Source organism: Poecile atricapillus, chromosome 3 (genome assembly GCF_030490865.1).
Source record: "Poecile atricapillus isolate bPoeAtr1 chromosome 3, bPoeAtr1.hap1, whole genome shotgun sequence".
NCBI lineage: Eukaryota > Metazoa > Chordata > Aves > Passeriformes > Paridae > Poecile > Poecile atricapillus.
Window position 1 is genome coordinate 36,832,102 of NC_081251.1, and position 16,032 is coordinate 36,848,133.

Consider the following 16,032-nt stretch of genomic DNA (forward strand, 5'->3'; position numbering starts at 1 on the left):
GAGCAGTTTTATCTTCCACTGGGAAGTGTGGAGACAATGTTTTCAAAGGCACAAAGCAGGAATTAAATGACAAGTTCTCATTTGTAGTCAGATGGAGATTGAGATACGTACCTGCTGCTTGATCTTTTGAAAATGTGCCATTAACTGTAAAGCAATTACTAAACTTTCTTCAGTTGTGGGTTGCAGTTTTCACAAAAGGTCTCCATCGCTTATAACTGTAATTAACAGCTCCCTTTTCCTAAAGAGCTTTGCATACTTCAAAGTGCTTCCATGCTTCCACTACATTTCTTCCACCTTTTGAAATGTTTTGTTTTTGTTTTTTTTTTTTACTTGAAATCAATTACAAATGAGGTGTTTATTCAAATCCTTTGCCCCTGGGTATCAGCTTATAGGTAACAGATTTCCAAACAGAATTAAAATCACATTTTAAAGTTCACACCATGAAATTGACTCTTCTCCAGCCTTTCCATCTGCTATTTTATTACCAGGTTTGATTACAGCAATCAGCACAGTGGATTATACCCACTGCACAAACCTTTTTCAGAAAAAAAAACCTGTAAAAGAACCCATATTTTTGCCAATGCCTCATTTCTTGGTCCTTGACTGACAATAAGAGCTTTCTTTCCCGTCCAACATAGTAAGTTTTCAGGGCTTAATAAATGGTCATTTATATACAATATATTAAAATTTCACATATGGACACTATTTAACATAGGTACACATCCCAGTGTATTCCTTTGTTATACATTATACTTGCATACATGTTATACATATGTGCACATATATATATATATAGTTACTTTTTCTCAAAGACATGATTTGGTTAGAAGTAAAATTACAATAAGCCAGAACTTGAATGAGCAGAGCTGACATTTTTCCTCTTCGTAATTGGACCAGGTTGTCCAGAGAAGGCATTTTCATCAGCGACCTGAATTTTCCCAAATCTCCTGTGCACTTCTGAAAATCCTCTCCTTTGGTAGGTTCATTGTCCATATGCTCAGTGCTTCACAGAATTGGGTTGTATCCATCAAACACCATTCAGAGCCCAGCTTCAGGCACTCTTTCTCAAAACATTGGTTTTGGGATCTGGCAACTGTAAGTTAGACAGTGCTCATGGAGTCTCATGTAATCCAGGGGAAATCAAAGGTGAAATACATTGTCAATACCACACTTCAAATATTTGTTCTAACTTCATGCCTAGCCACTCTCCTCCGGATAAACAGAAAAATATAATTTATAATGCTGACTGAGGGAGAAGGCTTTATTTTTACCTATACTTTTAATATACCGTTTCAATTAATAATGAGCTCAAGTAATGCTTAAGATAGGGGAGGGATATTTTTTTTCTTTTGCAGAAAAATACCCTCTTGATGGTTTTATAAGCTGATGAAAGCAGAAATCAATTTCTATCAGTTATGTACGCATGCAAATAAAATAATGGTAAGGTATACTCCCCAAAAGATGCCTATTAGACATTAAAATTACCCGGAATGCCAGTACAAAAATGATAGGACCTAAAGAACATCTTTTCCATCACATAACTTCTAAAGGAACAGGAGGTGTAATAAAAAGAAATGGCAAAGTGAAGCACAAGGACTTCCTGGGTTTTGTATGCCAGGAGGTATCATTCCTCGACAGCACTCACTTTTTGGCTGTTTGTCTACATTTACACCTGGTTTAATATCATTGTAATGCAGAGGAGTTGTTATAGCATGATAAGGCAGGAGAGATACCTGCTTTCTTCCAACTGGACTGGTTCAGAGGATGCATTTGAAGAACTCAGTGGTAACTAATACAAAATTGAATTCCCACTGGGTGACCTGCTTAGAAATCATAGGCTTGCCCCACACACGTGCTATCTAAGCCTGTTGAGCCCCTCAGGCACCTTATGAGGTAGGCAAATCCTAGTGCTCCTCACTTTCTTGATGGAGGAGCTGAGGCACTGCGAGGTTAAATGGCATGTGCCATGGGTAATGCCAAAAGACTGGCAAAACAGGGGGGCACAGGAACCGAGTTTCTCACTCCCTGAACTCTCTGGTGGCTTCACGGTGTAGTTCTGCTGCCTTTCCCCAGCAAAGGTCCCTTTGCTGCAACTGTCCTGCTGCCAGCTGGGACACTGGCTCCTTTTTTACACTCAAAACTGCAAATGCTGAAGAATGCACTGTTATGCCCAGGCTTTAACCTCTCAAAAGATGAGTGGTCTATTTCTTTAATATTTTTTGTGTCTTTCTTGTAGTGATCTCCACATGTCACTGTGAGAAGTATCCAGGTTTCAGGTGCATGAGCAATGAGTGGTAAATGCACTGACCTGGTGGCTCAGGAGACAAGCGGCAGGCTGGGAAATCCTGCCCCTCACTGTCCTTCCCCTTCTTATCGGTAATGTCAGAGCTGTGGTTTCTTTCTTTTATGACCAGACAGAGCTCCATTCATGTCAGAAATTAACATGGCTGATTAAAGGGGAACATAGTTGTTAATTTTAGCTTCTCCCATCAATTTTGTTTCCACTAAATCGGTGCCATCATCAGCTTGACCTAGGCAGTAATATTTGAGGCACAAGGGAAAATCTGGGTATTGTTGACAGCCAAGAGCTGCCATTTTGCTGCTCCTTTCTGGATCCTCTGAGATTTAGGATGTAAGAATTCCTGCTATGGTAAGCAGAAAATTTCATGTTCTGACAAATAATTACAGTTACATCAGTATTTTTGTTTGCTTTTTCTTTATTCTAACCTCAGTCCTGGCTGTTTATACTTCAAGGTCTGCTCCCACTGCTCAGCTTCAGCTTGGTAAACAAGCGTTTTGATGTAGATAATCTCCACGACAGCCAAAAAGTCATGGTGTTTTCTTAAAATAAGGAGCACACAAACCTGAACTTCGCTGTCTTGTTGCTATCTTGTTGTTTGGGTTTTTCTGTCAGTGGTGTTATCAAAGGAAAAGGAAATATCATGGGATAGGGAAAACTGCCAAGCACATAAGCTTGTTACAATGCTGTGCAGCAGCTTCAAAGGACTTACATCAACCTTGGACCCACAGTATTATTCTTGGCCATTTAATCTCTGACATGCCTCTGTTTCTGCAGAGAGGTGCTGGCAGACATGTATTCCTTTTGATCCCAAATGTCTGAACAGAAGGGCATTGTGTTGATTGGGAGAGGCACATTGGGGTACACAGTTTGTCTGTGGGCTGCACTTTGTAATCTAGAAAAAGACCCCGCTAACTCAAACATACCACCTGTGCTCTGTAACCAGCCCAGCTGATCCTGGCCAGCCAGCTGTCCTAATGGAACTGATGAAGGTCCTATCCAGACAGAAAGCAGAATCTGTACCCTTAAAGGAGGTGTTCGTCACAAAACAATGGAGAAAAAGTTACGTTTATATGCCAAAGAAAAAACAAAAGAATTTTCTCAAAAGTAAAGGAAAGTGCTCATTCAGTTTCCTTACAAGAAAAGCACTGTCCAGACCTCCCCACACAAGCTACATTGATTTAATTCCTTACAGCTCACATGAGCACTGCCTTTGGTTGTCCATTGCACAGCAGGCACCACCAGCGTGGCCAGCCCCAAATGAACTTCCAGCACCTTTTGGGTGTATGGTGGACACATATTTTCAAGTATGAGAAATGGCATGTGTCATAAAGCAAATGGGAGCAAGAGGTTGGGCTGGAAACCAACCAGTACAGCAAGTTCCTCCCTGAGGCCTGCGCATGGAATTGCCTCCTGGAAGATGTGTCCTCCCATTTAACCTTCAAAGAAGCAATAAAATAATCAGGTTTCTAGCTTTGTGTTCAGATTAAGACAAAAAAAGTACCAACAAAAGAGTGTTTTGTAGACTGATTCAGTCACTGCTGTGCCAGCATGCTTAGCTAAAGACAGACCAATAAATCAAGTTAAAAAATATATAGGTGCCTGGGAATATTAATCTTGAATACTTATCAATTGCATGAGTGTTCTGGATGATGCGCAAGCCCACGTGGCCCTTCAAGCCTCTCTTCCTTGATGAATTAGATTCATTGCTCATAGCTAAATGTACAACCATCTTTTCTGGTTTTTCTTCTTCTGGTACCATCTGGTTTCTTGTATATCCTGCCAGGCTGTTGGCATCAGATTCACTGTAGTTTCCATCCAGCATCATAGTTTTTGAGTGAGGTATTCCACATGAACATGAAAACTAGGGACAAAAACAAGAAATAATCTGAATAATCTGGAAAAACATGTAAGCAATGGAAATTATGCCTTTCTATTATCAGACAGCTTGTAAACAGTTGAGTTCAAAATTTTGATTGATTTTGAGATATTTAAGTTTCTCTTCGAACAAAAGTCACATTTTTTGGGCTTGTTTTCAAATATAAGAAACAGGGTTTATCTCCACTGCTCGGACAAGCAGCTTCAGAAAAGATTAGAAAAATGCTTTAGCAGACATATAGTCTAAACCAAAGGTTTTCTTAGCTAGCTGTTGCTCAGCCTCACTGTCTTGAGATTCCTTATTATTCATTCTTTGTGATTATAAATATTCATGGACAAGATGCAGTTTAATCTGTGGAAATGGCTTATGCAGTACATGTTACGGGAAGAAAAGGGCCAAGTTCTGGTTTTACAGATACATGTTTTCTTCATAAATCTGATTTTAAACCAAGCAGAGGACCAGCTAAAAGCATTATGTAAAATCCCAGCTTTGTTGGAGCTAATAGTAAAACTTGTACTGACTTCAGCAGCACCAGCATGCATCCCACAAGTCTAAAAATCCAATGCATACAGATAGAATTTTGAATAGGAAATGCAGTCTTCGACCATTCAAAACCTTCAGTCTTCCTGTCCCAGCAATATGGATTATGTATTAGCATGCAGTGAAAATGGACTCCAAAACTTCCTTTCTGCTAGGAGCTCCTGTCTCTGATTTCCCACAGACCAATTTCCTTACCCAATAATATTCCACCAGCTTTGATGTGTGGGTTTTCCAATAACTTGTTTTCAAGGATATGTTCAGCTAAAACAAATGTATATATCTGAATGCATATCTATATAAAAATGTGTATAACATCAATATGTAATATTCAGGATGCCATTGGAAAACCCTGCAGTCAAGGCTTTTCCTTCAAATTATTTAAATGACAGATCACATTGCTGATCGCATTATTGAAAACCTTAAAATCAACTTAAGGATTGTTTCTGTGTTCTTGGCATAACCAAAAGATTTGGTATTGGCAAGTTATGTGCAGAAAAACATGGCAAGTTAGTAGCCCACTTACTTTACTTTTTTTTGAGCACTCCATGAGTACAACTGAATCAATTGGGTTTTAAGAGATATTTTATTCTAAGCAGGCACACTTTGAAAAACCCACACCCCAAAACTAACAAAACCAAACCAAACCAAACCAAACCAAAACCAGAGTGCAGCTCCCCAAAAAAGGACTGCTGTGATTTAACCCCAGCTGATAAATAAGCATTATGCTGTCACTCAATCCACCTTCCCCACTGAACTCCGGAGGGTAGTGGAGAAGAATCAAATGTAAAACTTGTAGATGGAGGTAAGACAAGTTTAATAATTGAAATGTGTTCTATGGTGTGGGATATCCATTTGGCTCATTTAGCTCACTTGTCCACAGGTAAATGTCACGAAAATCAACTGTTTTTTGTTTACCTCCTCACTGATAGAGCATGAGACACAAAAACATCCTTGACTCAGGATAAACACAGTTTAGCAAAAACATCAGTGTGTTACAATATTATTCTCCTGCTGAATTCAAAACACAGCACTGTACCAGCGACTGAAAAGAAACTAGCTCTATGCCAGCCAAAACCAGAAAAATAGCAAACAACAAAGAAAACACAGGGGAGAATTACTCATGAGGCTCTTTATCACGAACTGACAGGTCCAGGAGATGATGGCTGGGTCTGAGGGACAGCAGCTACAATAATAAGCTAATTGCTGCAGGACTCAGCAGAGAAAGCAATTCTTCAGATTTACTGTCAGCCCCAGGTCAAATTACAGTTCCCATGGCTTCATGCACGTATGATGACAGCCACCTCAATGGACAAGAGAGCCTGACATGCTAGGAACCCACCTCCGCAGAACCTAAAATTACACTCATCCTCACAAAGGCATGAACATGTAGAGGTGCACTACATAATTTCAACCTGGAGGACTTTCAGCCTATGTCTACAATAATAATTCAAAGACTGCCAAAAAGCCTCTTTGGACATGGGAATGCAGCTGACAATACCATTAAAGTGTCAGAAAGATCTCTGGCCTCTCTCAGCCTATGAAGCACTGAAAAGTTCCCAGGAATGGGCTGGGAATAAGCATGAGGCCACAGACCTTTTGCCACAGGCATTTCACAGCAGCTCCTGTAATCTTGAGGGTGAGAAGGTTTTGTTTTAGATACTGCATGTCTTTGTCCCTGGCATATTCAATTCCATAATGTGGACATAACACAGAGCTCTTTTCTGGGCAGCCTTTCATGTTCATACTAGAAGTTTTGGGGTCCTTCATAGGGGAGCAGCACCGGCTGACAAGATCTACATTTACTGTGAGAAATGTCTCTTATACTGCTTCAAGAGCTTCTTTCTCAAATAATGCTATCTATTACCTCTGTTCCCATTTTCCCTACTGAAAAATAATATTGTCACATATTGAAGACTGGGTACAATATTTTCCTTGGTGTAGTAAAAAGGCATTTGCTGAATATAGAATTCAATGTACAAGACTCAATAAAGGGCAGATTTATGATATAAATAACAAGCTACATCATAACTGGATGTGGCAAAACACTCCAGAACACTTAGCAGAAAATTAACAGACCCTCTTAAGATCATTTCATCAGTTAAAATAAAGGAGAAGAATTTTCTGGCTAAAATGACACAGACCACTGCTCACATGCAGCAAGTCAGACACACTGGAGTCACTGTGCTTGAACAGAGCATCTCTACCCTGTGCTGCAGAAAACTGCTGGGCTCCACGTGGGGACTAGGAGTGGCAAAGATAAATTAAGATATTCAAGACCTGTTTCAGACAGCTTTCCAGAATCATAATGTTGTTGAGAAGGCCTTGAAGAGAGGTAAAATTTCATCACAGAAGTCTGGTAAATTTATCCTATTTTTTAAAAAAAATATATCTAATTACATTTTTTTATGGTATGCCAACTGAGAAAGGTGCTGGGTTGTAATGGGACTTGTGCTGCTCTTCAAGAAAGTCTTAGGGAGAAAAGGAAGAGAAAGAGAAGGACATACAAAACCAAAAGAGTAGTTCATAGAGGGAAATAGCATGCTTAAATTGCATGAAAGATGATGTCTGCATTGGCATTTCCAACAAGCTTATACAAATTTCTCCAGGAGTCAAAGACAGTAGGTTACTGTAGTATCACCAGTAGACTAATGTGGTGAGTCCTACTGGGAAGAAAAAAAACTGTAAAACATGGTGATGTCCTGGGTGTATGGGGACTGAAAAATATTTGGTCCCAAGACTTAGTGTTCAAAGGGCAATGGTGCTTTGTTTAATCACAAAGGGCCTAGAGGTCTGTAAGATACCTCAGGCTGGAAAGGACTTTAGGGCATCTCTAGTCCTATGTCCTGCTCATGGCAAGATGCTCAGAATGTATCTGGTCTTGAAACACTCCAGGGATTACTGGATAAGAACTTTCATAGCACATTAAGAAGTCATCATGGGGTGACTTTACCTTTAAGATAGCTTTGGGAGCTAAGGAAGTTGAAGGTTCTGGAGGCTGATGGGAGTCTTCTCCTGACCAATTATTGGTCATTTCTGAGAATTGACAGCAGTTTTAACCATTGAAGAGTGACATCAACCTGTGAACACCACCTTAAGACCTAAGCCTGGGAATTTCTTTGTCTCTTTGTTTCCTGTCTGTGAAAGGTAAGAGAGCTCCAGCTGGCCTCCCGTTCCCTGCCCAGGCCATGCGGCCCAGGCGGGGGCTGGGCTGGGCCCAGCGGCTCCCGGCCGGGAGATGGGGCCTGCGGGGCTTGCCCCGGGCTCTGGCCGGGCCAGGCCGGTCCCTGGCTCTGCTGCAGTTTTGGCTGTGACTGAATTCACCAGAGACTGCTGAGTAAAGAAAGGAAAAAAGCTCTTGACCTGCGGCAGGTTGAGACAGCGACCACACTCTCCAGAGCAGCCATGAAGAATCTTCCATCACAGACAGCTCCAGCTGCTGCTCCGGCAGAGATCACAGAACCATCTACAAAGCCTGGGCAAGATTTTAACCTTTTCATTACCCAGATGAGACTTGCAGATTAATCCTTTTTTTCCAGAGAAAGAAAAAGAGAGTAATCAACATGTAAAGAGACTTCATAAACTATCAGAGACAGTAAAAAAAAGAATTAAGTTTCAGAAGAGATAGAGAATGAGATGTTTTAATTAAGCTGAAATATTTTTCTGTTAAAGTTATGGAGATGAACAATAAATAATTTTCAGTGTCCTGAAAAAACTCCTTTAATTCATAACAGAGTATATTGGGAGGAATAGAGTGTTCAAAGTGTGGGTTTTGAGCAAAAGGTAGAGTAATTGTGATACAGTGAGGTGCTGGAACAGAGTGAGGAGAAGTAATAGTTGAAGATTTGAAGTCTTGAGAGGCAAAGAGAAAGCTTCTCTTTCCAGAGAAGCTCACAGAGACAGGTGAAGAGATCTTTTGCCTTTGAATAACTCATCCTTAAAATGACATCCCTAGACTCATGGCCCATAACACACCTCAGAGTGATGTGAAATGGGAGGAGAAAATCTGATGAGAGATTTCCGGGCAGCTGGCATCAGAGAAATAGAAAGCTATAACAGAAATAGTTTTCTTGTGAGAAACTCCATAGTTTAGCAGAAGAAGACTTCTGTTTCTCTACAGAGACTGATGAAAAGATTCTAGCAGGAATGGGGGACTGTTTAAACACTGAAGTTTCAAAGTTTTTTGTCTCTATGTTGTCATGTAAACAAAGGAATGGTTGGGTAGTGGGAGACAAAAGGGTTTTCTGGAAGTTTTATTTTAGTTTTCTTATTCTTGTAGTTTTGTTAATAAACTTTCTTTATTCCTTTTAAGTTTTAAGCCTGTTTTGCTCTTGTTCTAATCCACATCTCACAGCAAGAAATAAGTTTTCTAGTAATTTTTTAGTTAACTGCTTTAAAACCATGACATTTATTTGGTGCATTGGCTGGGAAACGAAATTGGCAAATCTAAACCACTACAGAAGTACAAGCATAAACTTGACTGTTTGTGCTTGGTGACAGGGAACACCTCCCCTGTTACATCCATTAAATCCAGTTTCCAGAGTAAAGTTGCCTATAGAGGGAGGAAACTGACTTGCACCAAATAACTCCTTTAGCTTACTAAACAAGAATTGTGGCAGCTGCAGCAAAGTATCAGATTTTATACTTTCCCCTCTTGCTATTCCCTCACATTTCCAGGTTGCACTCTTTCCCAGCTCAGATCACGCTCTCTTCTCTGATGTTTCTATGAAGATCCATAAGATCAAATCCTGTTTTTCTGTGTTAGCAATTCAGCCTGAGGTGGAGCGGTCTAAACAGACCCAATTACACACATGGTTGTCAACGTTTTCCCATTAACAGACAGTCAATATAAAGACCAGATCAGCAATAAGGGGTAGAAAAAAGGAATAAGTGGATGACAAAAGTGTTTCTCACCCTCTCCCGCAGTTTCCTCTCCTTCCGCTCTTGCACTGTTGTCAGGTAATTCACCGCCGCATATTCCAACACCGAGAGGAAGACAAACACAAAACTGACCCACAGGTAAATGTCCACTGCTTTGATGTAGGAAACACGAGGCATGGAGGCATTCACCCCAGTGATGATCGTGGACATGGTCAGCACAGTGGTTATCCCTGGAAAGAACCAAGAGACAGAGCTGTTATTGACGAATACAGTCCATAAGGGCTTTTGTCTCTAGAAAAACAGAAATTACGTTCTACACGATGCTCTAAAAGATGTTCAGTATGAAATAAGTGTGTGTAAAGTATCTCTTCTGCTAATGTAGAATTGTTCCCTTGCCTATATTTTTGTGCTCATGATGGGTTGAGTTTTGAGGAGCAATGGAGCAATCAACATTTTGCATTTAACAAACAGCATTTAACTCCCTCCTTTAACTCCAGGGTTTAAACACAATGCTGTTAAAACATATTTTTACACATCTAATCCTAAGACCAGGCTTACTAAGACCAGTGGTGACAAGGAGTCTCGTTTCCTAGCTGTAGCATTCTGTGTTACAGCTTTATTTTTAAGACCACAGCACTTCCTGTCCTGAGCTACATATAAGTGAGGAAGGCTGCTAAATGATGAAGGACTTAAGACAGTACAAGTTATAAATTATATTAATCATCAGATAAAACCACCATTTGCTTGCAAAATATCTTTAACCATCAAAATGAACAGTTCCCTCTCCTGCCAAAACCTTCACATTCAAAGCTTTCCACGCAGCCATGGCTTGTTGCAGTTGTTCTCACCCAAAGAGACTCTGGCAGGAACTGCTCGTCGGTCAATCCAGAAGGACACCCAGGACAACATGACCATGAGAGTGGCAGGGAAGTAGGTTTGGAGCAAGAAGAAGAAAATGTGTCGGCGTAATGTGAAGTTTATATAGAGGCGATTGTACCAGCCTTTGAGAGAGGAGGAAAGCCAGAATCAGTGAGAACAGCCTGGACAGCAGGTACAGAAAGACAAGACCTTTCTTTGGTTCTTTTATTTCTAAGACTAGTAAAACAAGAAACTGAGCTTTTAAACAGACTGTGGAGACTATACTTCGGTGACATAATACTATGAGCCCCCTCAAAAGCAGTTAATACAGTATTAGGTTTAGCATTATGACATCAGAAAAGGCAATACCTGTGCTACTGTAGAAAGCCAGTCTTGATGTGGTGTGGAATTTTTGTATCAAAAACTGAGACAAAGAAATTTTTTCATCAGTTTTAAGAGATTCATTCCCATTTTTCCAATACAGCATCAGATCTTCATCAGTGTAAGCATCTAAGGGAAAGAAGAAATACAATGTGATGTGACTTTAGCTTAGAGGTTCAACAAGAGTTAATACATCCAATCTTTGGCATGAACTAATGCCACAAGTAAGTTTGCCAACAGCAAGGTAGTTCAAAAGATCTTATCATACAGTATACTGTGATGACAACAAAAGTCCAGATTCAAGATTCAAGAAAACAAATCCTCTTTTTACTTCACATTGAAATGACAGTTAGAATGGCACTCTTCTGAACATCACAGAAAAAAATAGATAATAGCTCAGGAAATAATCATTGCTAAAATACCTTAATTTAGAGGAAGGAGTAAGCATGGACACTTCAAACTATCTTAGAATGATTAAAGCAAAAGAGACAGGTGAGAAGCAAAAGTCCAGAAATATGTTAAAAGTGTAAATGAAAAATGGACAGAACTTGTGCACTAAGTAACAGGAATGGGGAAGAGAAGAGGGTTATCAAGATCATCAGCGGCAGGAGCACATGCCTTAGGGACAAGAGGCTGGGGGAACAGGGCTTGTTCAGCTGGGAGAAGAGCAGTCTGTGGGGTGGGGTCCAGCTGCTGCCCTGCTCATGGGGAAGGTGGCAGCAGCCTTTTCCCAGATGCTTTGACAAAATGGAGAATGAAAGGAGAAGAGGCAAGGGATGTAAGCCTCAGCAAAGTATTGTTCCCAAGCAGGCAAAAGGAAACATTTTCAGGATCAGGGCTGTCAAATATTTGAGCATGTTGCAGAGAAAAGTTGTGGAACCTGAATTACCTTGCTCAAAATCCCCAAGCAACCCATCATGAACTCCCTGCTCTCAGCAGGCTATTGGAGAAGCTGACCTCAAGGTCAGTGAAAAGTATCATCTGATTCTGATTCTGTTTTTTGCAGGGGAACATTCAGTTAAATAGCTGAGAGGACCTCAAAAAAACCAGATGTTACTCTTGCCATACGCTGGAGAAAGTCTACAAAAAAAATCTTACTGCTCACATTACTTTCTCCACCAAAGAAGCTGAGCCCAGATCACAGTTTTTGCAGGATCAGGATTGTGTAATAGGATGTTTTCCTTGCAAATTCTGGTCTTGCAGCACAAGGACTAGATGCACAATACTGCAGAGTCAATAGGACTCCTAGTAACTCTGATGAACTGTTTTTTCAGGCTCTAACAAAGACGGTATTCTGAGACATGTCCAGTGAAATGTTTGTGCAGCCAGCCATGGAGCACATCTAGCTAGAAACACGGATACAACGTACAGCTTTCCAGCTCCAGAGAGCACGTCTGAGAGTCCAGGGGGAAGTGGCTGAAGTCCATGTTGCACATTGCTGTCACTGTGACCCTAGAAATCAAAAATCAGAAAAAGTGGTTTCTATGAGAAGCCATCAAGAGAGAATGTTGTCACAGATAATTATTCTGCAGCTTTTAAGCCAGAAATATTGCATGATGTTAGCAAAAAATCCACAGGAAAATACTTACCATTTCTCCACGTTCAAGCTAGATGGATTTTATACAGAAACTCCAAGGAAAAATGTAATTTTAATACCTATCAAGGAACTGAAGCACTATCTGGGACGTTACCGTTACACTAATGTCAGTACAGATATTTCCACCATGTTTTATATCCAACTATTCGCCTACAAGACTACGATGTAAAGTAATTTCACCATTTACATTTGTATATTCCCTTATGTGCAGTTTAATTAGGATTTACACATTTTCCCCATTACTCAGTTCCCTCCATAGTCACCCCCAGTATGACCCAAGCCTGAGGAATATGACCATCCTTATTGCAAGCCACAGAATTCCTTCAGTACATATATTATTAAGGCAAAAGCAGTTTCTTACAGCTCTCAATAAACGCTTTTAGTCTGAGGGGTGTATTTCTGGGGCAGGGGCTGTAAAATGGGTGCAGCTGGTTTTCAGCAAGTGACATTTGCTTCTGTTAGGTTTTTGTCTAAGCTAAAAAGCTGCAGCAATCACAGCTCCAGTTTTTAAACTAGTCCAGTTGTGCACAATGTTACATAAGAAATTTTCCAGTGGGTCAGTGAGCTTTCTCTTGCAGACGGATTTGCAGTGGAGATCCCGATTTAGGAGGGGCAAATCAGCTGTGACTCATCGTTTCAGAGGCCAACTTACGTTGGCTGTGACCATTTTCTAGATTCATTGCAGATGTCTATAAAGAACATTTCCTCTGTTCCAGGGATTGTGATCCAAATCCTACCCTGACCTACGCACTCATCACCCCTGAAAGGCACATGTTGTTCATTTTGACTATAAACTAGAGCAAAATTTTGCTATTTGGGAAAAATTTAAAGAATGTTTTTGGGGACATGCTTCAGAAGGTATCCTGCAACAATGACCTCCCCTAATTATGTGTAGCATTTCAGCATTGTATAACTTGGTGTCATTTAAGTTTCCTCGGCATCACCTGAGCTGTAGCACAACCTGTGGTCAATAACAGTTTGTTACATCAGGCCCAACTGCCATGGAGATTTTCTTTCTCCTTGGATTTTACATATGAAATTATCAATTTAACTCTTGTGAAATCAGCTGTGGTTAACTCATAGACTTCTCTCTTGTGGGTAATAGCACCTCCTCAACAGATCACAGAAGTAAACTAAATAGAAAACCTTTCCAAGTTTTTGAAAATCATTTTACCATAGCTGAATTGAATAAGTTCCAGAAAGACCCTAGAACAGAAATCTTCAGCTACAAAATATTCAAAGGTCACTGTACACTGAGAGCATGTTTTCTGTGCTGGGGAAATGCCCATTTTTTGGGGGGCACTTTTCTCCTCTGGCAGTGTATTTTTCTCCAGTTCTCTTTTTTCATTCCTCTGAACGAAATTAAATCTGCTGGGATGCTGATGTGAGCAGTCATAAAGGTGGCCTGGTTAGAAGAGGAAACTACTGAGCAAAAAAACCTGTCTGATGAAAAATATGGACAGAGAAAGGTTTTCCAGCCTGAGAACAAGACAAATCCTTGAGAAGCACAGCTGACCTCTGACATGCAGATAGGGCACCTAGACACTGGAGACGTCCTGAAATACCATCAATAACTGCAAAAAAAAAAGTGATTTAACAGGAATTTTATTGTCAAAAAAGGTGGGAAATTATCTTGAAAATAAAAAAAGGTCTGAGAGAACAGAAAACATCATTACCTATTGTCTGTCACAGGTGAAAAATAAAAATTACCAGCATCTATTGCCTGTTTGAAGTGGTGGCAATCTACACCCTCTTATCTCTCTGGATATAAGGAGGCCATAAATTTTTATCCAAAATGAAGCCTTTCTCTGAGACCTTTCCATGCTGCACATACTTTTCTGTTCCTTAGAAGGCTGAATTCAGAGCATGAACTTTCTACCAGCTCTTGGACACCCACCAAGGACACCTGGCTGACTCCACACCCTATGACTCAGAGCATCTCTGAAATGAGACTCTGCTGTCTCACTGGTCCCCTCTGAGCACACTTTGGAGGCTGTTTCCATTTGCTCTTCCCTCTGTTGGATGATCTGGATCGCTTGATAGTGGTATCACCTGATACCAGTAGTGTGCACCCACACAAGCGACCTGTCCTAAGTGTACCTGAGGGTATCTTGTGGATGAGTTGCTCCACCAATGTAAAGTGACCTGTAACAATAAATACCCTGGTTAGTTATTGGCTGTTGCCACATGATTGATTGATGGATGTTAAATTACTGATTGCTGACTGTAATTTGCAACAGTATGATATACAGTCATAGTATATATACTTTATTAATCATGGGTACAGTTGCCAGTGGTGATTTTGTGGCAGTTTACTTGCTAGTGGTGATTTTTGTGGTATTTTTGATAATCTGTAATAACATAGAGAAGTTTAGAGCATTAAGCCTGCATGTCCTTGTGTATTACAGCATCCTGCAAACCCACAATCATGATCTGTGTACACCCACAGGATGGATAACCCTCCAGGTCATGACAGGCACCACTTGGGATTCTTCCAGCCAACAAATCTACTAGAAAACCAGGATGTCTTTAATACTGCCATTGCAGCTTCAATAAACTTAAACATTTACATCAACAGGAAAGCACCACAACTAAAAAAAAATATTCTAGACAAACAAGAAGGAAAATAGGATAATTATAGAGGTCACCATCTGGTATATCAGCAGCTTCCAGTTTAATCACACTCTGACCCTGGGATGAACATTCCTGCTTGACTAAGCTCTCCACTGACTGCAAAGAGTTGGGGGCATGCTTCCCCCAGGAGGAAATTATCCTGTTACTGCCCACAGCATGGTTTCTCAGAGTTTCCTGCAAAGCATTTTGTACTGGACATTCTGGAAACAGGGTTCTGCATCAGCAGCGGGAGTAGCAGGATTGGCAGCAGCAATCCTGGTGATCACAAAAGTCAAGCCTGGATTAAAACTGGCAGCAAAGCCCCACGGGATGCTCAGGGCAAGCAGGGCTGCTCCGTTACCTCATGCTGTAGAGGACGTGCCCATCAGGGAACACTCGCAGCATGATGTTGTCCGTGGTGGTATCATGAATGAAGGACCTCTTGGAATGCACAAAGAAGACATCAGGGACCCAGATCTTCTTCACCAGCCTGCCATCAAAGGTCATGCTCTTGTTGTTGGTGCTGGGAAATGAGAGACGTTCATCCTTCCAGTAGTGCCTTAAGTACAAGGTCATAGTGAAATCCTGCAAAAAAGGAAAGAGAATCAAAAATGGAAGTGAGGTCTATCAGTGCTGCACTCTACAGCTAGGACACACCAGAAAGAAAACTCACTCCCACCAGATAGATGAGATCTCTCCACTCTCAACTCCTGATTCTTTCCTAGGTCAATGCTCTCTGTCAGTAGATTTTCCTGACAAAATAATTTCAGCCAAAACAAAGCATAGCCAACTAATGAATTTATTGCTGTACCCAGTAATGTTCAGTCCCAAAGGGAATATAAATTTGCCCCAAGAGAAGCAATGCCCTGCAGAAATGATTCTTCAGTTCTGGCAAAGTTATCTTACAGGACTATGGTAGCAATAGGATGATCAAGAGGAAAAACTGAAAGTTAGCTTAATGGTCAGGCTATACACTAAACAATTTAT

The 16,032-nt window shown here is 40.7% G+C and overlaps 1 protein-coding gene across 2 annotated transcripts in view; it reads right to left on the reverse strand.

Moving 5' to 3' along the window:
* Window positions 1-466: 466 nt before the first annotated feature.
* Window positions 467-16,032, reverse strand: part of LOC131577120 (gamma-aminobutyric acid receptor subunit rho-2) — a 36,679-nt gene continuing 21,113 nt past the window's right edge. For both annotated transcript variants that reach the window (XM_058834549.1, XM_058834550.1), the window contains 6 exons: window positions 15,407-15,630; window positions 12,205-12,287; window positions 10,824-10,964; window positions 10,445-10,597; window positions 9,630-9,826; window positions 467-4,163 (listed from right to left, as the gene is read on the reverse strand). In XM_058834549.1, the coding sequence (XP_058690532.1) occupies window positions 3,855-4,163; window positions 9,630-9,826; window positions 10,445-10,597; window positions 10,824-10,964; window positions 12,205-12,287; window positions 15,407-15,630 (1,107 nt within the window). In that variant the 3' untranslated portion in view covers window positions 467-3,854. The remainder of the gene's footprint in view (window positions 4,164-9,629; window positions 9,827-10,444; window positions 10,598-10,823; window positions 10,965-12,204; window positions 12,288-15,406; window positions 15,631-16,032) is intronic.